At 39.4% G+C, this 25,096-nt stretch overlaps 1 protein-coding gene across 5 annotated transcripts in view; it reads right to left on the bottom strand.

Annotated features, from left to right (window-relative positions):
* The window catches only part of DLC1 (DLC1 Rho GTPase activating protein), a 233,960-nt gene that overhangs the window by 38,787 nt on the left and 170,077 nt on the right, over positions 1 to 25,096 (bottom strand). The window contains exon 1 of one of the 5 annotated variants that reach the window (XM_051616524.1): positions 645 to 717. The exons of the other annotated variants lie outside the window; for them this stretch is intronic. Within the exon in view, the coding sequence (XP_051472484.1) occupies positions 645 to 657 (13 nt within the window). The 5' untranslated portion in view covers positions 658 to 717. Of the gene's footprint in view, positions 1 to 644; positions 718 to 25,096 lie in introns of those variants that run through there. 5 annotated transcript variants of the gene reach the window in all.

The following is a 25,096-nucleotide window of genomic DNA, read 5'->3' as shown; positions in this document are numbered from 1 at the left end:
CGCCGGGGGTGACATCAGGGCTGGCCACGGCCGCACGGGGGGAGCCACCGGGCTCCTGGAGGCCATCGGGCTAATTACGAAGAACTTCAAAAGAAACCCGACGGTTCCCGTCTTGCAAGGAGTCCCGGTAAACAAAAACCCAAACCCAACAACAACAAAGTTAAACCCACCAAAAAAGAGTGGAGATGGGCCACGCTGCCTTTCAGAGAGGCCACATCCTGCGCGCCACTCCGCGCCCGCGGCACCTCCGCAGCGCCGTGCCCCAAGCCCTGCGCATGTTAACCCTTTCGAGCCGCGCTTCCCCAGCCGCAACGGACGGCCGCCTCCCAAGCACAGAATCATGCCGGGCTCCCGCAGCGCTCCCGCCCCGGTGGTCGCTTTTCAAACCCCCAGACACGGACAAGCCGGCGGGGTAAAGACCCGCGCCGAGGCGCGCACCGCACCGCACCGCTCTGCCAGCGCTGTCTTCCCGGGCGCCGAGAGGCAACGAAAGAGGGACCCCCGTCCCCCTAGATCCCACCGCGCTGCCCTCGAAGCACCTCTCGGCAACGCCGGCCGCGATGCGCGGAGCCTGCGCCCCCGGGGGCGCAACCCGCCACCTCCCTCCTCCCGCAAGGGGCAGAGCGGGCGAGCCCCGAACTTACGCGTGAGGATCATGGTGTCCCGCCTGCCCGCGGTGCCTCCGCAGGGCTGCCTGCCTGCCGGGCTGCCTGCCGGGCTGCCTGCCGGGCTGCCCCTCTGCCCGCCTGCCTGCGCGGCGGCGGCTCCCCGCGACTGGCACCCGGCGCGGGAGAGCGGCGCGGCCGCCCGGCCCCTCCGGCGCCCCCGCCCCCGCCAGGGCCCGCCCCGCCGCTCGGGCCCTCCGCGCCCTGCGCCTGCCCCGCGCTCCCCGCCCAGCGGGGAAGGGCACTTGTGCGCAGGCAGGCGCAGCCCGCGCAAGGTTAGCCGGGCACGATGCATGACACAAAGAACGCACGCAGACCCCTCGTTGCGGGGTCAAGGGGACCTTCACAAACCAAAGGTGATGTGGTCAAAGGCAATCTAATGGCAACTGTCCCCTTTGCTCCTGAGTGATTTTTCATGGCTGTCAGCTCTTGCGGTGGCCGTTTAGGTTTATAAAAAGCACTCAGCAAAGCTCTAAATACTTTTTTTCAGGAGACAAACGCCGATGGAGAAGGCAGTGTGGCTCCGTGACATTAGGAATTGGCAAGGGTTGGGAAGGCCTGAGCAGCCCTAGGCAGGAGGAATGCTGAGCCTTCAGCCTGAAGGAAGCCATCAGGGTTGCCCGGGCATGCTGGTGCCTCCCTTCCCGGGCAGCATGTCGAAGAGTGCTGTGAAAAACTGAAAATGCCTGCATACCATCAAAGCCGCAGTCTGGATCCAGATGGAAACCCACAAGTGTTTTCACTATGGTGACTGCAGCACAGCCATAGGCATAGCTTGCAGATACTGGAGTAAGGCCTGGCTTCATAGGCCTGTGTCTGGGAGTCACTCCCTACACCATTTACTCCTCTATATTTTGTGAAGATTGTTATTTCTTAGTTGGTGCTCACATTCAGGGCTCTACAATGGCACAAAGTAGCTACTTTTGAGCAGCTGCCAAACTATCAGCATGGAAAAGAGCACTGTGAAATTTTGAAAATACCTGAGACCCGTCAGAGATTATGATTGGTTCATTTTCTTCCAAGCCAGCATCATATTTTATACTTAACTGGTGTTATTCTAAGATTCAGTTGTTTCTGCACTGTGATCTGTCAGATACAGAGTATATATAGCGTGGTGCCTGAGCAGGCAATTTGCTGAAGAATAAACATCTCCCCTTTCTATAGGCTGCAAACTGTGGCCAGTTGGCTATTATAGTGTTGTTTCTGGAAGCCCCTACGCAACTCCAGATCATTAATTTACTCTAATAGCCCAGAAGAGGGTGGAACTGCACTATATCTTCAAGCTTGACTTTGCATATGTTACTTGTTTAATCAATTACCTCTTCATATCTAAACTTACTCCACCTCTTGTTTGCACAGCCCCATTTACCTTAATTTTTGGGTGCTTCTTGTAAGGCACCAGGATGTATGTTTACAAGGCAAGTCAGACACACAAAGTGTGAATTCTTAACTCTAACCAGCTGTTGAAGAGGCAAGGTATGTATTGTCTGTAGTTTTGTGCTGTTGGTAGACTAGGAAGTGAGAGAATAATCATGACAAGAGATGGAAAACTGGTTCTTGTGAACATGGACTGCCTCAGCTGCTTCCTGAACCAAGCCTACATCTCTGTATAGGAAACTTTTGTATAGGACCCACAGGAAGCTTTTGGAAAAGGAGAGAATAGACTTTTACTCTGCAGATAAAAAAAAAATAAAAAAAATTATAAAAATAATGGGAAGGGTTTGAAGGGCTCAGCAGTGGAAAAGGGAACTGAAAAAAACTAAGAATGAGAGGAGGAGACGTGCATGGCATTGAAGTAAAATCCAGAGTGAGAGGGTTGTGTGATAAACGCAAAACAAGAATGTGAAGGCAGAGAGTTTTGTTTGAGGTTTCTCAAAGATGTGAGATCGAGGAATATTCAGAAAATGTGGTCTAGACTTAGCAGATGGGAAGCTCTCAGTAGTTAAATCAAAGGTTATCATTCTTACCTCTACCACTTCGTAAAATAGCGAATGATGCTGCTGCTGATAAACCTCTATGTTTGCGCTTTAGTTCAACTTTCCTGTTCTGCTTGCAAAGCTAATCAGCTCCCACAGTAAAGGAGGAATCACCACCCTCATTCAGCCTTTGTGGATTCCTTCAGCAATGTCAGAAACAGTGACTTTTTGTGATGGAGCAGTCTGTCTGCTGGGATCATTGCTAAATAGATGCTGGAGGATTATCACTGACCTGGATTAGATTCTTGCTGGTAATCTGAAAGAGAAAGGCTTTGATTCTAGTTTGTTATCAACCCTTGAAGACATACAGTCTCTCTGGCTTGCATTTTAACTTGGAATTCTATAGGGCTGCTTAAGCAGTCTTATTTTCAGAGCTGAAAAGCAAGGCACCAGTCTCGAATCTGCTGTAAAACGTGCTCAGAGGAGCATTCCACCTGGGGCATGGGTGTTTAACAGGCTACAACCACCCTAATCACTCATCCGGCTTTAAAGAGCGTTGTGAAATCAGTAGAGCTTTGGCCTTTAATATTTTTATTTCTTTATCTCTCTGGCTATTCAAAGAGCAGGCAGCTGCCTGACAGAGACACAGGATTTTGGAAGTAGCCTGCCTAAGAGGATTGTTTCTGTGGAGTACTGTTATCCTTAATGCAATCAATGAGTTCTTGCTGAATGGTAAAGTAGTTGTAAAGGATTGCCCGACAGGCACAATTATTCACTTTAAAAGGTGAATTCTCCTTCTGTTGTAACTGCATAAGGGAGTGATTTGCAGGACTGCATCTAATAATAAGGACTTGATTGTCCTCTCTTTTCCCTCCCAGGCCCCAATGCCTTAATGGTTAACTGTACCCTTGTCATCCTTTTTCTTCTCAATAGTGCAGTACACAGAGAAGTCGCAATTCATAACTCGTCAACTGACCTGCTGGTACAAACACAGGATTGTCAGACACATGATTGCAATTCTAAACACTAGTATTAATATCCTCTTAGCAACAGCATGATAGGTTATAGAGCAGCTTTGGCCTGAGTTTCCAGGCCTCTGGCTCTAGGCTTGGATTCCTTGTGGACTGGGATAGTTGTGTGTAGCATTGAGTTCCAACCAGTGTCAGCAAAATAATTAAGTTTGCATTTTCTAGCACTTTACTTTACTGAAAAGTAATTATTTAAAGGAGTCTCTAATTGTTCAGGCCTCTTGACAAAGAGTGTTTGCACTATCACTTCTCAGAGATAAGCAGTTTTAAGAGCACCTTGCTTTCAGAGAAGGAAAGCTATTGTTTCACCTACTAGAGAATCACAAAATGAAAGAAAGCATCCTTCGAAAGTACTTTTTAACAAAATACACAGTAAAGTCATTATGTTGCATAAACATAGGTGCTGCTCTACTGCTTATAACTGATGGGTTCACTGCTCTAGAAGTCTTCCTCTAGAGATAAACAGTATTGGAAATATTACCATCTCATTATGTATAGGATAATCATACTTATATTTGATCCCAGGGAACATTTATGTGTTTGTTTGGAGTTTTTTTCCTTTTTTTTTTCTTTTTTTTAAAGTGTTTTTTTTTTAAGCAGTAAACAAAATTAACCTTGTCTTATTCTTTGTGTTGTATACAACTGCCTATTTTAGAAGAAGAAATCAGGGAGCTCTATATTTGTGTCTGCTTTTGAATGCCCTCAATCACCAAGTTCAACAGTTCAAGCTGAAAATGAAATTACCAGGTTCACACTGTACTTCAGAAAGACTCTATTATATGGATTCACAAAGGATGAAAAATAAAAATTGATTATATAGCTTAGCAAAGAAATAATTTGTTAAAATATAAATACTGATAAACTGAAATAGGAGGAGAGACAGTGAGTACTTTTATTTAATTTTAAATACAGAGGGTAAGCTCCTTAGTTTTCATGGAATAACATTGATTTATAGAAATTAGTGGAGATGTAAGGTATCTTTCCCATATTGTGTTTAAGATGCTGTCTTTGGTGTTGATTTATTTTTTGAAGGCTGGAGAATTTTCTACTGTAAATGGGTCTGCCTTCCCTTAAATAAAAGCTATATTTTAAAATTTTAAAAGTGATTAATCTTTGGAAAAATAACTGAGTTTAACTTCCAAAAAAGTAGGGAAAGCAGATTTGGGTAAAATAAACCATATATAGAAGAAGTGCTAGCGTAGTTAGAATTCTTAACGTGTGATAAAGGCTCAGAGATGACCCAGAGTAAATGTATTGCTTGTGGCACATAGAAATCCTATTTCTTCATACTTAAAAAAATCAGATTTCAGAATTATTTTATTGATAAAGACAGCATCCATAATCAATCACTGCTTCACAACAAAGAATGTGACCCTGAAGCCATCAGGACTAAAACATCTGCATGTAGTGGTGGGAAGTGACCATGTCAGTGAGACCTAATAGATATGCAGGTCACAGGGGAAATGGCTCTGACATACTCCATTAGAGAAAGCTGTGACAAAAGTTTGGCTTTGCCAAGGCACCACCCCTAGGTTTCGCTGTGATAGCTGCCTTGGTGGCCATGTGGCAGCAGAGCTCCATGGCACCAGGAGTCATCCCTGGCCCTTTGCCTCGATTTTGGGTAATTTAATGGCAGTGGTTGTGCTGGGCTTCACACCCCTGGTTCTCTTCCTCTGTGCTTCCAAGTCATGGTATGCAATGAAGTGGGAGAGCAAGACAGCACAGAGGATGCTTTTACTCAAAATAGATGTTACAAAATGATCAAAAGAAGAGCAATTAGATTATGGTGGATAATGGAGACAGGATACATATACCAATTTTGTGTTGATGGTGAAAGAAGAGGTGTTTTGTTTTTTTTTTTCAGACCAATGCTCTTGTTTTCACTTCATGTTCTTGTGACAGCAGCTTTATCATTACTAAATCAACCAGCTCTTCCCTCTTCTTTTTCAAGCCAATACATTTTGCCTTCCACCTTTAAAACCACCAGTTTCCAAGGCATTCCTATGGTAAGATGCAGCTTTTTTTAAACCTCATTCTGTGTTTCACCCATGACCTCCAGTCTGATGAAGAAAAAAGGTCCGCTTTCACAGACAACAGTAATCTTCATTAAAACAAGATGTAAGATGCAAGTTGCTCACTAAAGTAGATGAAAACTGAAAGACTGATGCCTTAAACATGTCAAAACAGAGGTTAAAAATTGGTTTATGAAGCAGCTGTGTTGTTAAAATACACATGAGATGCTACACTTTTCAGCATGATACCCTGGGACAGACTATGTGACCCATGCAGTGCCCAGCTGCAGTTAAAAGGAGTAGAAGGGAAAGAAAGAGGTGTTGTTGTTCTTTTTTTGTTGTTGTTGTTTTTTGGTTTTTTTTTCACCTTTTTTTTTTTTTTGGGGGGGGAGGAGGTGTTTCCCCCCTTTTGGTTGGGTTTTTTGGTTTGTTTGTTTTCAAATTATAGTAAGTAAAAAATATGCAAACTGAAAAATTTCCTTTCAAGAACAGTTTTTCTTCCATCTTGTGTGATCCAAGGCTTTTTAGTTAAATTAACTCTATATTCATTAAACTTACTTCCTCTGGAGGAAATAGGCACATGCATCCACCTGGACCAGTTGACCCATTATGTGAAAAAGTGCTGCTGTTTTAGCCTTGGGGAATCTCCAGGACTAAGGAAATAATTTAAAACCTGTGGTTCAATAAAGCATGATAACTATGGCAACTGGAACACATACAATGTGATGGCTAATTTCACCTCCGCATTCATCAGAGGAGTTACTAGCTCGATACTATAGCTTAGAGAGTAACTACTGTTAATGTAATGTGAAGCTACAGGGACAGGGAAGAAGGAAAACACACGTTAAGAAGTCCAATGAACGAAGTCAGGCCTGGGGTAAGTCAGGGTAGATTCATAGTCCTCCTTGGTCCTGTTCTTGACAGTATACTAAACTGAGTCTACACATACCTATCTGCCAGATTGTCCTGTCCTAACTTATTGGACAGTCTGTACTGTGGAAAGTGCTCTATGACATTATTACACTAATACTGTGCGTAATAAAAACCCCCTTGCAGATTGACAGTTTGACTGCTTCTTTCATTGTCCATGCCCATACTCTTGCTTATTGTAACTGAAAAAACAGCTTACAGCAGCAATTACCTTGTGTTTTACTGGGAGATGTACATGCAGACAGTTACTTAAGGGCACCTTAAGTAACTTGCTGGAGTGTCAACACCCATAATGGTGTCTGAGGAAAGACGAGAGAAGTGGAGGGGGAAGCTAGCTGTCTTGCCAGCAAGAACAAACTGAGTTGGATAAGATTTATTAGGTGTATATTACCCAGATAAATGTGATCCTGACTTGAATGAGAGCCAGCAATAGCAAGGGGAGAGGGTCAGGCAGAAAGAAGTGGCTGTTTGGCCTTCATCAACAGATTTAAGACCTGACGGGGATTAGGAGGAGTAACAGAATTGTTGGGGTGTTCATTCGTTACTCTAAAATTTAGTATCATAGATTCTAAATGGATGGCCAGTTTAGCTGAAAAATGCTTCCTCTGTGCTATATTTCTCTTTTTATGCCAGCATGTTACAGAGAGTGAGAGTACTGTATGATGTTATTTGTGAGCATGATAAAATACATAGCAGTGACTGACAGGTTAATAGGAGCTTGCGTGTTTTAAAAACAAAGACACATATTCTGTTACATGACCACAACAAACACAGAAAGCGGTTAGTTTGCTTTCATATTTCAACACTGTCACATTATGAAGGTCTACCTTTTTTCCTCTGCTTGTTTCTGAGGTTTTACTTTTGCCTTCATATCATTTTACAAAGGACATGGTAAATGAATTTGTTCTTGAGAGAGCAGATCTCTTCTATCTAACCTTAGCCTAGAGCAGTTTTTAAATATCTAGCTGCTGAATTTAAAAAATAAAAGAGATTGTTTTACTATTACTTATTACTGGAAATATATGAAAGAACATTTCTCATATTCTGAAATGTCTTTTTTTTTTTTTTTTTTAATAAATCAGACTTCAAAATGCAGATAGGTAGCAGTGATTTGAGAATGCTTTTACCTAAATCTCTTTGTCCAGTACACCTGATAAATTGAGTTCACCTTCCTGTTATATTAAACTTTACAACAGTTCTGTCACTAAAGCAGCAGAGCAGTGAAGCAGATTCTTTACTGTTATAGATAGTTATTTTTGAGGCCGGTGGCTGCACAGTTATTTGTAAGAACTAAGGAGCTACCTGTGTAACTCTGTTAAACACAAACAATTTATTCTAATGTAATGCAGATTTAGCTTCCAGATAACAGGCTCACTCATCCTGTAGCAAACAATATTTTTATACAACAACAATAGTATAGCAACAAATGCATCCTGAAGAACCCCTGTCTTCCTCCATCACCACCAAGTGTCCAGCTGCCCTGGTAAAGTGATGTGCCCTGTGGTGCTCTGACAAATTGCATATGTGGAACAGATAAACCTCTGATATTTTTCAAACCTTTTTGCCATTGAATTCTTTAGGTCTTTTGTTTCTGATGGTTTTACTGAAGATTAATTAAGATATACGATGGCTGGTACAAAACAATGAGCTTTAGATAGATATGGAACCTATTTATTTCTTCCTGGACCCCAGTTAAATGTATGAACAATACTATTTATAGGATGTGGTGCCAAGAAGGGTATGGATAATTTCTGGTCTTGTGAATGAGAAGGATCTGTCTGGAGAAAAGTAACACAGGAGAAAAAAAGTCTGATTCAGCTAACCTGTCTTTTGTTTGATCACAACATCAGACAGTTCAAGGCAGCCAGGGGCATACCTGTGCTAGGATCAGTGGGGCAAGTGATCAACAGTGATAGGCTGTGCTCCGCCTTTCATGCTCAAACTAGAACTTTCTCTCTTTTGAAACAAGAGCCTTTACAGCACTTAGTAGAATTATATTTCTCATGAGCGACATTAGACTACAGAAATTAGTCTCAATTTTCTTTGCTGAGGAATCTTTATTCTTTTTCAGATACTGAAGGTCTATTAAACATCAAGATTAACAGTGCTCCTGGCATCTGATTTTTAGCCAGGAAATATAAACAATGTCTTGAAAGGTGCATATGCAGAACTTTCCATCTGATTTACCACTAGCTCTTTGGACTCTATCATGCATGTCATATTGACCTTACAATCTTAATTACCTAAGCTGTAAGAAACCACAAGCTTGCCTCTCAGCTCCTTTTAATGTAAATCCATGACAGCACTAAGAAAAAGCCCTAACAAAGACCATCTTGAAACATCCTGAAAACTTAGATTCTAACAGGTCAGAGTATGGAATTTCTTAGCTGATAAAGTGAGTTGTATTATTTGGAAAATATTTGGAAATACAAGCCACATCCCACTTGGCCTAGGATGCAAGAATCCTATGACAAAGACTTAGGAGCCGGGAAGCCCAAAATCTTAGACTGTCTTGAAAATGGTAAGTTTTAAATATACATTTTAGAAACTTTTGCTTTTTGTATCAAAGACAAACATTTTATGTGATTGCCAATATATAAAACTAAATAAAAAACAAAATGTGGTGTTACCCCTATGTTAGAAGAATTCAGTAGCCTCTCTCTTTTGCTATTTCTGTTGTATTTCAGAACGTTAGCTGGCTTCATCATGAGATGTGGGCCATGTGAGAAATTTCCTGACTGGCATACAGAGTGACAACAAGGACAAAACATTCTTAGCTCTGCTTCTGAAATAGCTAACTATTGTCCACCAGGGCAAGCTTTTAGCTTTTAGCTAGCCCTGGATTCCTGGGTGCTCCATCTCCTTCCAAAGGGCAGAATAGCTTCCTTCATTAACCTCTGATAACACTTTATTATTATTTTTTTTCCCCTTAAGCCATGTAAAGAGCTCTGCACCTGGAATACAGTTTCTCATCTTCACGTCTGTAGCACCTATGCTGGGTATTTCTTTCACCTGCTGCCAGTTTCAGCTCATTTCTTCAATTTCCTTTCCTTCTATTTCTCTCTTCCTCTCCTTTCCCTTCCTCATAGCTAGCTTCTACCAGTAGTGATTGCAAAGGGCAGAGGTGCTTTCCTCAGTTCTTTTCCTCATCTCCTCTTCCTTTGTCTAATGCAAGTGAAGAGGAGGTGGAATATGAGGTCCAGAGCTGTTGAACAGTATTCTCCAACGAGGGAAAAGGGAAGAGCATACAAACAAAAATATATCTTATTTTTAGAAGGACCTGGGAACCTAGAGCTCAAAAGGGAAATACCAAAATTCTGAGAATCATGAGAACACTGGTTAGACTGAGTGAACAGAGGTGGAGCAAGCAGCTGTATCTGCAACTGAACAGCTAATGCAAATCTAGCAATTAATTTAATGATTCTATAGATCCAGGAGATATGCAGTGCTCAGAACCCTTGGATAGGAACAAATGTAGTAAATTAAATAGGAAAGAGAATGGTCTCCAAGTATCCTACTGAATTTCTGCTAGGATTGCTTTATATAGCAATTAGTTATGCTAGGGCAGAAATTATCAGAACCCAGAGAGTACAATGTAAAAAAAAAATTGAGATTGATCTACTGTTTTATAGCTACTGTATAACATAATGCAGAACATGATGGAAAGCTCAGACAATTATGATGGGTTGGTCTGCTTACCTTGAAATAATATTTGTCATTTTGCATGATCTCCTTGATTAGAAAGGGTTTTGTTTATTTCACAGTAAAAAGGAATTTAAAACTCAAGCCTACAAATTCACATATGCAGCTCTATTGGGTGAAGGGTATGTTGAAATTTGCATAAATGCTTGCAGGATCATGGCCTTACTTTTTAGATGATGGATTTTCAAGCTCTTTCACAGACCATTTTTGTGATCTCAACCACACTTCTTTTTAAATTCTTATACTCATTCCATTAAGAATAGCTTCTCAAAAATGAAAAGCTGATGCTTTATCCCCTGGCCACTTGTACCTACTATTTCTGATCTGGCTGATAATGCCAGAAATCAAAGTACAGATTCGCAGAACAGCAAGGCTTTTCTTAACAGTCTTTCTGCATTAAAGTCCATGTGTCAGCTAAGAAAATGAATTTCTAATATTACTTGGCTCTGAATGAGTAGCTTGTTTCAAAGGAGAACACCAAGCACTGTTTATCTGATCTTTGTAACACTGAAATAGGTTTCACCTATTTGAATTATCTTTGTCTTAGCCATCTTTACGTCAAGAAGCTTATACTGGATGTGATAACCTCAAAATCAACACAGGAATTATTTATTTTTTTTAATAAGGAAATAAAAACATCAGGAATATGTGCATTGGTGTGCTTAAGAGTGTTTCTTTGATGGACAGTGAGCAACATTCTCTGTGCATGTTTAAAATTCTGGAGTACTTTGTGCCAGTGACAAAAATTAAGGATTACTTTTTTTAAGGCAGCCAAAGTTTATAAAAACTTTCTCTATGCAGGAATTAATTGTATTTTTAAAGATTTTACCTGTAAGTGTGATGTCTTTTCAATTCTCAGCTTAATTACTCAATATAAGTTTCAGACCATGCTACTATGAAAACCGTGTAATCCCACAAACTTGTGAATGTTGTTCTGCAATTTGCAGTGTTAGCAAATAAACGCTCTTAGTCATATTCCTTTGTAGTAGAATGACAGACTGTATATGCATATACTGTAAAATAACAAATATACACCCTAAAATCTATTTAGAAATTAAGACCTCTAGTTTGCTTTAGATTCAGAAGAGTTATCTGAAAAAAATAAATATGCATTAAAAGGCTAATTAATTATTCTTTATTCATATATCAGCAGTTTTAAAAGACAAGCATTCCTTCACAGGCTGCAGATGAATCTAAGTTCTCCAATTCCTGTAAAAACGCGTGTCTCTACAGTCAGTTTGTTCTGGATCAATTCCAGTGCATTGTGACAATGGGAGCTAGAAAGGAAAACTCAAGAGGGTATTTTTAATCACTTTTACCTCTATTAACAATGTGATGCTATTTCCATTGTTCCTGTTATAAAAATAAGTAGCTGACATGTTCCCCAGAATTGATTATTGTGTTTCAGTCAACAGATCAGCCATCAAGACATTGCAGCCTATCAGGAAAGGGAGTGGAAAGCAGCAGACAGAGAAACCTCAAAGGAAAGGACAAGACACTGTGTCTTTTGTCCTTTGTTCCAAGATGGAAATAAACTGTCTCCACTTTTGATAAGCTCTTCTTTTGATCCTTGTTTGCAATAATTAGGGTTAGACACTAAGTTATTATATGAACTCTTTTAGGTTTAGCCCCCCTGAGTTAATATGAGTTATTTGTTCTTTGCAAACAACTACATCAATTAACTTTTTATAATCTACTTTTATGTATGGAGATTTTGCCTCACACAAATGAATTAGATATTGATAGATTTGGAGAAGCTAAAAAGTTTTTGGGTTTTAGTTTTTGTTTGTTTGTTTGTTTCCCCTGTAGATTTAATTTCACTTAATATTTTACAAGTATCTGAGAACACAAAAATTCATACAAAATCTATAAAGATCTATTTTCTGTCTATTTGTATCTGTCATATCAATATATAGAGATCTTATATACCTGTCTCTTTGTGGGAGGATCAGCTTAGGGATACCTGTCACTGTGTTCCCATGCTATGCTTTAGATAGTTTGGAAAAGTTGCCCGCTAAATAAGGCTACAGGTTAGTGTCCTCACTTGTAAGTAAATATGATGTCAGATATATTTGACTGCAGAGAGAAGCCGAGTTCTTACACTAATTCATGCTGAAAGAAAAATTGGATCCAGTTGCTAAAAGGAAATTCTGGGAAATAGGAATTTGGGATTCAGGTGAACTATGTTAGAAGCATAATTCTAACTTGTCGTGCAAGTGTAAGAAGAAATTAAGGTGTTAGCTTAAGAACAAATATTTTCTTTGTTTGCAAAACTAGACATTGCCCTAGCCAAAAAAAAACAACCCAAAAAGAGGAATACCAAAAAACAACTCCATGAGAAGGCAAATCAAATTAATTGCAATTATCTAAGAAGTTAAAAACAAAGTACATGTGGGCAGTTTTCACGTATATGAAAAGAAGCCAGGATACTACAGAGTAAATCTAATGTAACATTCAAAGAATGCAGGCAGCAAATGTGTTGACGTGTAAAAATATTTGTGGTATATAGTAAGTTGTGATTTCAGACATCACTCCAGAATTAAAGAGTATCTGCATATTTTTACATCACTGTTAATTCACAGATTTTAAGAATTATTATTTTGTAACCTAAACTACAAATCTTGCTTAGGATTCCTGCTTGAAGATGTATCTCTGGCCTTTCTCAATGCCTCCCTTAGGAATGCACCTTGATTTTAAGATTTCAAGTGACAAATCACTTCAAAGTTTAAATGTGATAAATTTCTGAGTTTAAAATGCATACCTTAACCCAAGTTTTACTTCTCCTGTAATCAGTATCCAGTCTTATGATCTCTTTCTGCCTTATTCTCCCAGACTAGGTTCTTTTTTAGTGTCCTGAAAATCATGATCAAGCTGTGGGATTACAAAAATAACTATATGATGCAAAGCTTTAATATGCCTCCTGCTGTTGAGGACAAAAAAAAATTATCTATGCTTTGCTGAGACATATCACTACAATGGTAGACAGTTTAATGTCTGCAGATTTTAAAATGTCATTATTTTTAGTAACTTCCTGAAGCATGTAGAGTGTAGAGGTATATTCATTTACTGGGAAATATAGAATGCTCCTTAAGTGAGCTAAATTGCTGAATCTTTGTATCTCTAGTGGAATATGGTCTACTCTTATCAGCTGCATAAGTGATGCAGTCTAAACAAAGGGTAATAATGTTCAACTGGAATTCCAGGAAAGGAAGCTTAATGCGAACTTCCTGATTTAATCTTACAAAAATAGAAAGGTTGATAGGATGAATGAATCACTCAGAAGACCAGATTTTGCTTCAGTTAATTAAAACAGACCATAAAAATGTCAAAGTAAACCTTTGTAACATTTAATTGCAAAAAGTATTTAGAGTATCATTTTCATGAATGAGACTGAGAAGAATCTCTTCAGAGAAACAACTCAATTTTCTTCTCATTTTCCAGCCTGGAAATCATGGTGATAACTACATGGCTAATTTTCATACAATTTCCTTTATCTTCTGCTTTTGGTTGTCCAGGAAAAATCATCTCAGAAGTAAATTTGGAACTTGTGCTTCTGGAAGATATCAGCAAGTGAGAGATACATGGAAAGTAAAGAAAACCAAAACAAATAAACTATTTTGAGCCCTAAGAAAAAGTTTGGTTAACTTCAGTTTGAGCTCACTTTGGCTTCCTGACAGTGGTAGTCACTCAAGTGTGGAATAAACCCACAAAGAAAGTGGAAGGAACACTTTTTGGACAAGATACCTGGTAAGTCGCTGGGAAATAAGCAAGAGAGATGGTCCTGTACTGCTGGGAGAATGGAAAGGACAATGCTGTGGGCCTTCTCCATCTCTAACTTCTGCAATTTTCCAATCTGTTACTTTCTTTTAATTTGTTCATAGAGTTGTGGGTTTTTCAGCTCTTCCTCAGCTCTTCAGCATAAGAAGCTGCTCAAGCGACATCAGAGAGACTTCATGCAATAAGGCTGCTGTCAGCTTTTATGACTGAGGCAAGTGTTGCCCGAAGAATAAAAGAAAAGGCAGACCTGGAGATACATCACATCTGTGCATGTAAAAGATCTTCAGAAGCAGGCTAAGGGTGGATATGGATGACTGATAGCATCTGCAGTTGGAAGAGGAACAGCTTTAAGTTAATATTGAATTCTATTTTATTAACTAACACTGACCTCTATTTTATTCATTATTGGTCCCTTGAACAATTTAAGGACAGGATTAACCAAGTTTATAATAACCACTTTGATTTTGTTTTGATGCAAAGAAGTGAAGGATAATGTGAGGAATAACTTCTACAGAAAAAAAAAACAACACATGGAAAGAAGAAGGAGGTGAGAGAGTGACAGAGGCATCCTAAACCACATGGACATTCTTACCTTGCCTGGAAACTGATTCCATAGTGAAAGTTAGAGATCATCTCCTGTTAGAAGTTTAAAAATGGACAATCCTGAATAATGCTGGGAAAAAGGTCAGTGTTTTGGGAAGGTGTGAAATATCAAAAAAGCAAGTTCATATTGATCAGCAAACAATGCAATCTCCTCACTCCCTGTTGTGCCTGAGATCTGGGTGTTTCAGACATCTGTGAGTGATGAGACACCCATCTGTGATGAGCTCAGGGTGGGATGTGAGCCTTGGAGTCAAAATGGAATTGCCTACTTTTGACCAAAATGTACTTCATGGACGGGTGTGCTTCAGCTGCCAACTATCTGTTTTGTTTTGGCACTAGAAATAACAGTCTTGGATATCTCCCTTTGGAGGGTTAGCTCTGATTACAGATATGTTTCAGAAGATTAATTTCATAGAAAAAAATGATGAAAGTTAGAAGGAACATGCTCATCATTTGCCAGACTTGCAAGATATATTTTTCCTACATACTTAGTGCTTTGAGTAATTATTTTCTTAATGAGGAGACTTGTCAAAACACATTATGGTGACTGATTTCACATTACCACTCTTTTTCCTAGCAGTTTGTGATTACTGATTATATGATACAGGAAAACATTCATTTTTAATTACTGCCAGTAAGTTCTTAGAGATCATTAAGGGCCAAACTGCTATAGCCTACCTAAGTGTTTTGAAGCTTTCCTAGGGAAAAAAAACCCAACAAAACATCAAATAGCTTTTTTGGTTTATAGTTATAGTTTGAAAATTCAATAGTTCTGTGTTTGATTGTACACTAGGAACTTAAAGGCAAAAGATGATGAAAAAGGCTATGTCTATCTGTGCTATTACTTGATTAGGGAGCCTAAATATACTGTAGGAAGACACACACTTGTTTGCATTACTATGATACTTTCAACTGAGGCTCGCAAAGCATGCTGCAAGCAGCCTATTTAGTCTCAAAGTAATTCTAACGCATAAGCTCTCATTTTACCATTAGAGAAACTGAAGCACATGAGCATTTCCAGCAGCTATATTCTGAACTGTCTGAGAAAATTGTGAACAAATCCTGCAAGTCTTTTCCCCTTTTCTGGGCTTTACCCTTAGGCACTGCTCTCCGCATCCCCTAACACTCCAGGACTCAGCTGGCTTGTGCTTCACTTTTGCAGCATTGTAGCAAAAGAAAAAAAAGTTCAACTAGTCCCAGCAGGAGACCCAAAATTACTGGAAGTTTCTGTCCTCAGAATACACCTGACTACTTCTACCACACTTCAAGGGCTACCAGGGCACAGAAAAGGGAGCATCCACCTTATCTCAGAGAGGAGAGCTCACTTAGGTGGCTGTACATCACTCTTAAAGCAAATCAGTGTCTTCGGGGTGCCACTACATACAATTGTTGTATCTAGGATACCATGAAAGAAATGAAGTCCCATGTTGTTTTAGAGAATGACAAGAAAGTGCAGATTGCATTTGATGTATGGGCTTGTATGTGGTGTATAATATGTATTCAGGTATACATCCTATGTAGTTTACTTTTATCTTATCTCTAACATTCATAGTCAATTTGTCTAGTAATAACCTTTGTAGTTACGTTATTTGAAATCCTCGGTGCAAGACATAATCTTGCCAGTGTAGCTATACCATTCTGTACCACTTTACGAAGTAATTCTAAGTATCCAAGTATATGTATTTTTTGCTCATTCTAACACAACAACTATCTGCAGCTTGCATTCTCCGCTAACAGATGTTTTGTTGCTGGTGTCCGACATTATGCAATAAGTCAGTGAGTCCCCAGAACTCCCTGTCAGGAACACAAAGTCCTCTAAGATAGATCACTTTCGTATTTTCTGGCATTCAGTGATGGGTAAATCTCCAAGTGGTTTGTAGGTCCATTTAGTTTAAACTAAATATCCAGAGCTCAGATTCCTAGAGCTCAGTTTTCTCAGGCTACAAAACCAGACTGGTTATCTAAGGGGTGTAATGGTAACTGGTAAGGGAAATAAGGGAGAAAGAACTGTTCTAGAACTGTCCTGGTTCGGCTTAAAATCAACACAAAATGTCCTTTCTTTTTCCCTTTCTTTTTTTTTTCTTTTACTTTCTCCACACATCTTTTCAGCTTCTGTATTTGTTGCTGTTTACATATTCAGGATGAAGTTTTGTCTCAGCTTCGTTCACATGACCACTCTGAGCTGCATTGTTCATTCTCCCCTATGTGCATACTTCAGTGCCAAGGACTAGTTTGGAAGTAAAATTAGGATTGTCTGAGACATACAGACTTCAAATTTACCTTGATCATAATATTTCTTTGGAAGACAATTGAACAGAAAGGACTTAATTCAAGGTCTGGCTGAAGAAGTCTTTAAAGTGTCAGAAACCTTCCAGTAATATACTAATCACTGATGTCAACTGGAAAGAGCACAGGCTGGAAAAGTAGGTATTTTAGTTACTGCTTCAGGGATATCAAGTATTAGGAAAATGAGAATTGTTCCATTTTGCAAGAGTGGGACAGCAAAACAATTTAATGTGTTTTGACCGATTTTATCTCCTTTGCACACACAGTATAGTAGATTTTCTTGAATGATTAAGCATAGATAAATCAGTTTTTTTAGCACAGGTGTATGCAAGGATAATTGACATTTTGACACTCAAAAAAAATTTCCTTACAGAGGCAATTACATATGCAATACTGTGTAGCAGATTTTTTTTCTCCTAATGGAAGTTAGTTAAACATAATGAAATTACTATTTCCTCATGATTTTGCAATGGCAACATTTTAAAGCTTGTGTCATTTGCTTTTTGCAGCTGTTATTTTGTTCAAGGAGTCAGCGTGTGATTTGACTCTTCTGTAAGATTTCCAAGTAGAACCATTTCTGTTTCCTTTAATGTTACAATATTTGGCAGGGCCAGTCTCATGTGAATAAATTAATAAGAAATTGCATACATGTAAGCGAAAATGCAAATAAGATTTTTTTCTCAGACCTGAGCTCATGATAAAAAGCATCAAGCACCATGGGATAACAAATGAAACTAGCCATTTAATATGATACCAAAAAATAAATACAGCAATCAGAGTTGATACTGCAGAATCTCTGTAGGATGCAAGACAGGGTAAAAAACTAATGGAAACAACAGAGAGAATTTTAGATGATGGTTTAAAGGACATGAGGAAGCTCACTGAAAGCATTTCCTGTAGCACAAGCAGAGGAAGAGGCTTTCTATCACACTTGCATTGCCTGTGGAGACTCTGTATGAGGGTCATCCATGAAAGCAGTCACAAACGTTACCTGCACAACACTTTCATGGAACAGATGCCTGCACTGAGCAGGAGTAGGAGACACCCAGGAGAAAAGGCCCATGGGGACTTTACAAGTGTATGTTTTCTTCTGTCATTGCTATGTATACTGTAAACACCTATGAAACAAGCCCTAGCCTAAGTTCAGACAAACCAGAATTTTTTTGCTGAGCCCTTTGCCTTTTACCTTCAAGCTATGTAGGGAACAGCAAGCACTGCCTCTGTAGTCTCCATGATCTACCATAGGCTTCATATCCTGGCTTTTAATTTGCTCCAAACTCAAACACCCACAGTCCCAGGTGCTGCCTCCACAGCCATATCTGCCTTTGAAGCTGTCTTCATTGGGTCATTTCACAACCCAGTTGCTGGAAAAGTCTCCTCTGTTTCTGGACTTCTCCTTTGTTGGAGGGAAAACAGCTTATTCACACTCTGCTGTGTTTGCCAAGCAGATTTCGTTGACAGCTTGCAGTTCCCCCAGGGCCCTTGTGGGATCCTGTAACATGGCACAGGGTCCTGTGACCCATGCCCCCAGCTTAGAGGGCAGGGTACTACTTAAGCCAGAAGACTTGTGTAGAAAGGAGAGAGAGATATTGCACAGCAAACAGATTTACTGATCCTGGACCTTGGACTTGTACCTCCAGCCTTCGTTCTCCACCCTCCCAAAACCTGGCTTTTAGGAGGAATGCCTTTCTCCCTTACTGTGAGTGCACTCAGGGTTATATTTGAAGCTATGCGATTTCCATGAAGTCATTTCATGGCACCTCGCTAAATACTTTTAAAAATGTTGCCTTCTGAGTAAGGAGAGAACAAAATTAAGACTCTCTGTTGGGGCTAGAGCACCGCTGGGTGTGTGGGAGCTGATGCATCAAAACTGATGCAAGTATGTCTGTCCTCCAACTGGATGTAGTAGCATAGGGCATATACATAAATGAGTGGAAAAAGCAGGCTGAATAAAATATATATGGTTATTATTCTGCTGCTCAGGGCAACATGCTGGGTTCAACCCCTGAATTGTCTATTCCACTCAACCCCCAAATACAATTTACATTGAAAGGGATATTTCATTTTAAGTGTAGGGAAAGGTCATCAAACCCTTTTCATAGGCCAAGAGATGTCCACAAATTAGAAACTGAATGCTAATAGACCAGGGGAAGAGAAAAAAGTCTCCTGTAGCCATTTTTGTTGCTGAATTACAGTGATGTGGGCATCTGAGGGCTACAGTAAAATGCACGTGGGCTAACTAAAAATTCTAATCTATCCTAATAAAATTCAGAAGTCTGGGATTTAGTTATAGACCCTACTATAACCCACTGGCTTGGGAGAGGATCTAGCTCATGTTGTTTTACTCACCTCAGAAATGAAGAACCAAATACACTTACTAATAGAAAAGCTTGACCTTAATATTATTCTGTAGCTTACATTCAGTTTTACTATTTTGTTAGAGCAAACAGAAATACTTAGCAGACAAACCAACAAAAATCTTTATCTGGAATAAAGATCCCAGAAAAGCAAACAAGGAAACTCTTTTATGAAAACCTGAGATGGGAAGTGCTTCAGCACGTATCCTTTTTCCATAGTTCTGTTATCTTATGAAACAGACAGGTGCTAGTAAAAGTGAACTGAAAATGACTTACTGAAGAGTTGTGCCACCCCTTTCCTTTCTGGTGTATCAATAAGTGCCCTAGAGGAAGCAGAGCCTGATTCTCATAGTTTCACATCCGAATTATTCCAGAAATCCAAGAACTCCTTTCATACATTGGCAAAAGTAAGTAGGCCATGAGTGTTTTCTCTGACAAGCTTTAGCCATGAACAAATACATTTTAGAGAAGCTGAAAACAGTATATTTGCAAACACATATGCAAGTTGTCAATATACCCTCTGGGAATCTGCTGCAGCTGGCTGATAGTCTTAAAATATTATTAAATGTGGGGTTATTATTTCACCCTGTTTAGGTCACTTCTGGATACAACATACAGGAGAGGGAAGTATTGGCCATATAATATTAGGCAATGAGCTTTCCATATGTTTGAAATAGCGTCATGAAAAGAAACTGCCCAGAGAAAGAAAACTTGGTATTTATGAGAGGGAGTACTCAGTACATCAACAATGATCCCATCCAGCAGAGATTCTCAGACTCTGCCTGTTACCATGCTGTCTGATCTCAAAAAAGGAGAGGCCTGCTATTTCTCTTAACGAAATAAAAAATAAAAATAGTTATGCCATCCATCAACTAAAATCAGGACAAGTGCTTCGTTCTCACTGTTGAAATGGGGTATTAGTATTCCCATGGGGATTAATAAGCCTAGCTGGAGGAGTCCGGCCCTTTGGGAGGTCAATAGAGCAATGCTTATGATTAATGTTTTGGTCCGTGGTCTATCTCTATGCAAAGTTAATAAAGCTACATTGTCTTTTACTATCCCTTATTAACACAACATTAAATTTCTACTAACATTGATGTTGCAGACTGCCCTTGGCTCCATGAGGTAAAATAATACTTTGTGGAAAAGATTGTACTGTACAAATAAGCAGATTTAACATCCCAGTTTGTTCCCAGCTCTCAGATGTCAGCATTGCCTGTAATTAGCTGTGAGCTGGAATGTGTGTTGCCATGCAGTAACCACACCAAGCATCTTCCTTCACATCTTGATTTCCCATTGCAAATATCCCCATTGAGTTTGGAAAATGACTTGTGGAAGCGAAAGAGAGCAAAGGAGAGGAGTCTCAGAACCAGCATTTAAGATGAGCATAATGGAGAATCAGCCTGTTAAACTTTTTTTTTAAAGTACTTGGCTTCACAAAAAATACCAAACTTTGCAGGAAAGCATTGTTTTAACAAATAGATGCCTTAAATAAAATAATCACAGGTATTCACCAGGTGAAAATATATTCCAAAAGACAGTTTCCACTATGAAATTCAAAACTCTCAAAATTAATGACTAGGGATTAGAGTGACATGTTTACAGAGACTTTTATTTTTTATAATCAAGATTAAGGGGCTATGAAAGGTGAATTCTTGCAAGCTCTGCATGAAGTCCTGTTTTCTCACTTAACAGATCTGGGATGGCTGTCTAACCCTCCCCAGAAAACCCAGTCCTATTAGTCACTATCATGAGGCTGCTAGAACAGATATTTCAGTTTAAAGCAAATTAAGTTTTCAGTCTGCCATCATTCTCCTGACTTCCACAGAGGTTCTCAATCTTTGCACTGAAACTTTCGAGCAGACCCAGCCTCCCTCAAGCATTTTCATACTAGCAACAAAAATGTCAGCTACCGCTATCAGTGAGCATCAGTGATATGTTGATGAAATCCCCAGTTTTATTCTGCCACTTGCCAACAGACTACAGAAATAAATGCATTTGTTGTCTATGGAGGTATGTAAACAACGTTGTGACATGGGCTTTCATCACTTCCTGACTGTATTTTCCAAATGGGCAGAAAGATACTCCATGAACTTCAACTGGGCCAGAAGGTGGCTAATTTCCACCATACTTCTCCGTGCAACTGGCCGTGCTCATTGAACTCGAGTTTTTAATTGCAGCAACACTGGATAACCCAAACACTAGCATTCCTGTTAGATGCAACAGCTACTTTTAAAAATAATTAAGGCAGCAACACTAATAGCCATTGCATTTGATCATGTGGGAGCTGTAGGAAAACAGCTTTCCATAAAGCCATCTGCTTTTCCTTGCTTACTCTTTTATTTGAGGTATCTCTGCAAAGCCTATGGGTTCTTCCAAACTTTCTTTCAGAGATTTAAAGAAAGGGAGAAGGGGACAGGAAACACATACATTCTCTGAGCTCACTCTCGCATTGCACCACTCTGCTCCTCAGATTGCTAAAAAAAGTATATATATACTTATTAAACAGAAAAAAATTATGAAAACCTTAATAACTCATCCTTGATACAGTGAATTAATTTTAAATATACTCCTATAAATGTTCTGTAATGCACATGATTTGGGGGAAAACGGTACCCAGGAAGCTACCGGCAAGATGACAATTACCATGATGTTTATGACCCCATGATAAATACTAAAGCAAGCATTGACAGCCTCCAATAAAAATGGCAACAATGTTCAAAATGTGTTGGAAGAGACATGTGTTTTCCAAACAGTTAGGAATCGCAGGCCAAGCATTCAGCAAATTTCTCAGGAAAAATGGTCATGCGATGAGAGGCTGCTGCTTTTGCAATCACAATAAACCTCCCAACAAACAAGCTGCGTTAGTGATGGAGTGACTAAACTCAAGATGTAAATGTACGGCTGCGAATCATCCCCTAGCCTGTGGAGAGGGCATTGCTAATCTCTCTGGAATATCATGTTAAAGCAGTACTTTGCATTTCCATGCAGATCACTCTGTCTGACAGTGGTGGTTAGTCCCAAAGTAGCAATGGAGCTGGGTTAGCCCTGCATTATGGGGTTGGAGTAAAGCCAGAGTTTCTCCTCATGCTTCTCAGAGAATGAGTCAACACACCTGCTCTAAAAATCTGGATGCACTCAGTAGCCAACGATGTCATCTTTGGCACAGTCACCAGAACTCCATCTGAATTATGTTCTTTAATTCAGGTTTTAACGCTTTTAATACAAGATGCTATTGGAACTTTTCATGACCTTAAGTTTTTCTTCTCCCAAAAGATGTGCAATAAGAAAGTAAATCCACTGCTTGACTTAGCTAAAACTTTAATCTTTCTTGTGAAAACTAGAATATATGTTACTTTCAAAATACAAGTAATTTCTTTAGTTTTTTTTTAGCAAGAAACAGTTTTGTTTTGATTTGTTTTTAAATTAGCAATATTTTATCAACAATAGTAGGACTGCACTCTGCAAACAAGTTTTCCTATGAGCAATTCAATAAAGTTAAGGAAGTAACTCATGTGAATAATGGATTGCAGGGCTAGGCCCATGCTTTTTTGCATGATTTCTTAATATACAGAAAGCAGAAAGATAATCTTAACTGAGGAATTTATTTTAACTCCACAACTAAGAGTCAAAATGTCCACAAAATCATGTTGGTTTTCTGACTTTAAATGGTTGCCAATCTCTGCAGAAGGGTAATGGTGCAGAGTATGGTGTAGTAACATCAGCAAAGTTAGCATACAGGTAATGTAAACCCTACTTAAAACATTTTTTTCTTTGTTGGCACAAGGTTGCCAAGTTTTTCCAGCTTTCTCCTTGTGCAGGAAGAGCTGTTGCCAAATAAACTTTGTCCAGTGCCTGAAGGAAACTGCTCAAGTAACCTCTATATCTTCCCACTATTGTATCCTCCTACTTAACTGGTCACACTGGGAACTAGATCAATATGCTGATGGAGCTCTCCATGTTTCAAAGCCAATAGAGAATTTGGAGCTCTTCATGAATGTTACCTATTATCTAATGTTGCAAAACAGAATTAATTGAAAAACAGAGTAAATTGGTATCACAAGTGCAGAAAGAAATCCCCTGCTTCTCCAAAATAATACAATACTGCTCCTTTAAAATAAAAGTCCAACTTTGCTTTAGATTTCTAGACAAACAAACCACAGCTGCTGCAGGGTTTCCTCAGATGCATATTGACCATGTCATTTCCTAAGAAACTTTTCAACCCAAGTGGTAAAGACATCTAATCCTTTAACAATAGTGGGAGGTGCCCCTGCCCATGCAGGGGGGTTGGAGAGAGGTGATCTTTGAGGTCCCTCCTAACCCAAACCATTCTATGATTCTATGATGTGTTAGCATACAAAAAGCAGAAAATTGCACTGTGAAAGACCTGGAGTGTATTATTGCTTAGGCTTGAGTTCAATATACTGGGAGGAATTTCGAGTCCCTGCGACTCTAGGGATGATTCTAGCTAGAACAATATTTAAATATGTAACATGTCAGAATCAATGGCTGTCTCTGGATATGTTGAAACTTTGGTTACTATAGTAGCTGTGACTCATGCAAGCAGTCTGCAGCAAGCTTTAATCTAGTGAGCTCAGACATTACAAGCTGTGCAGTAAGACAGGACCCAAGAAGAGTTGAAAAAAATCTCTGAAGAGAAGTCCAGTTCATAAGGAAGGCCAAAGATATTTTCCTTCCTTGATTGGTGAACACAGCATAAGGGAAAGTGAGGAAGGGAGAAAAATCTAGATAGGAGACTGAAAAGAGGCAGAAATTGGAGGGGAGTGGAGAAAGAGACAGTAAAAGAGAGCAATGTACAGAGCACCAAGAGGCTTGGTTTCTATTTCCATCTCATCCTTGAATAATGCATGACTTTGAGAGTTATGTCATTGCATTATTTCTCTTTTCCATTGTCTTGCCCAGTGTTAACTCTTTGAAACATGAACCATTTCTAATGTTTGTAAATAACCTGTCAAAACGGGCTTTAATTTTCACTGGGGGACAAAACAAAGATTCAGAGGCTAATGTAGAGAGAGGAGGTATGTCTGAGAGTATGAATAAAATATTGCCCTCTTAAATGTAGAAAATAAGGGATATACAAAATGAATGTAAGCTGTGAGCTTAATATCCTACCAGTTAAAACAAATTCATAAAGCTTTTAATGATTGTGTCAAGATTTTGTCTTTGTACCTTGCTTAAAACCTTGTTTTCCTAACTGTAAAGGTTCTCCAAGACCTTGCCTTGTCATTGGTTCATTACTACACATCAAACCCACATTAATCCTTGCAGAATAGTTCATGTACTGTCAGGAAGCCTTTCATCCAAGGGCTGAGCCTCAATCTAAGGATATCCCTGAATGAATGTGCATTGTATAAAAAAAAGAGGCAAGTCAGAATAATCATGTGAACCTCAGAGTGGAAAATCTTCATCAATGCTGTACCGGAACTGGCCAAGGTGGAGGTCCAAGATTCCTTATCCAACCCAGAGTGCTTCTGTAGACAAATCCCCAGTTTAGTCCTTCTGACCCCCTAGGGAAAGATCTGTGAAGCAATTCTAGGCACATAGATTACAATACAGAAAGAGAGAAGAAAGGGAAAGCACATAAAGCAGGGCCAGTTTTGGCAACTTAATTTTTAAAGGGCTACTTTCTTTTCTTCTTTACTCAATGCTACCCAGTCAAACTTGACACCAACAGTAAGGTACCTCCATATTAGTACAAGGGAGACTTGTCCTTGCTTTAACAAATGCAAATGGACTACATTCATTGTTAGTAAATGGCAATAGGCATTTTCAGATAACTGTGTTTCATGCCTGCTGCCA

The sequence above is a fragment of the Apus apus genome, chromosome 4 (genome assembly GCF_020740795.1).
Source record: "Apus apus isolate bApuApu2 chromosome 4, bApuApu2.pri.cur, whole genome shotgun sequence".
NCBI classification, from domain to species: Eukaryota; Metazoa; Chordata; class Aves; order Apodiformes; family Apodidae; genus Apus; species Apus apus.
Note: the sequence above shows the minus strand (reverse complement) of the source record. Positions and strands in the feature narration are given on the sequence as shown.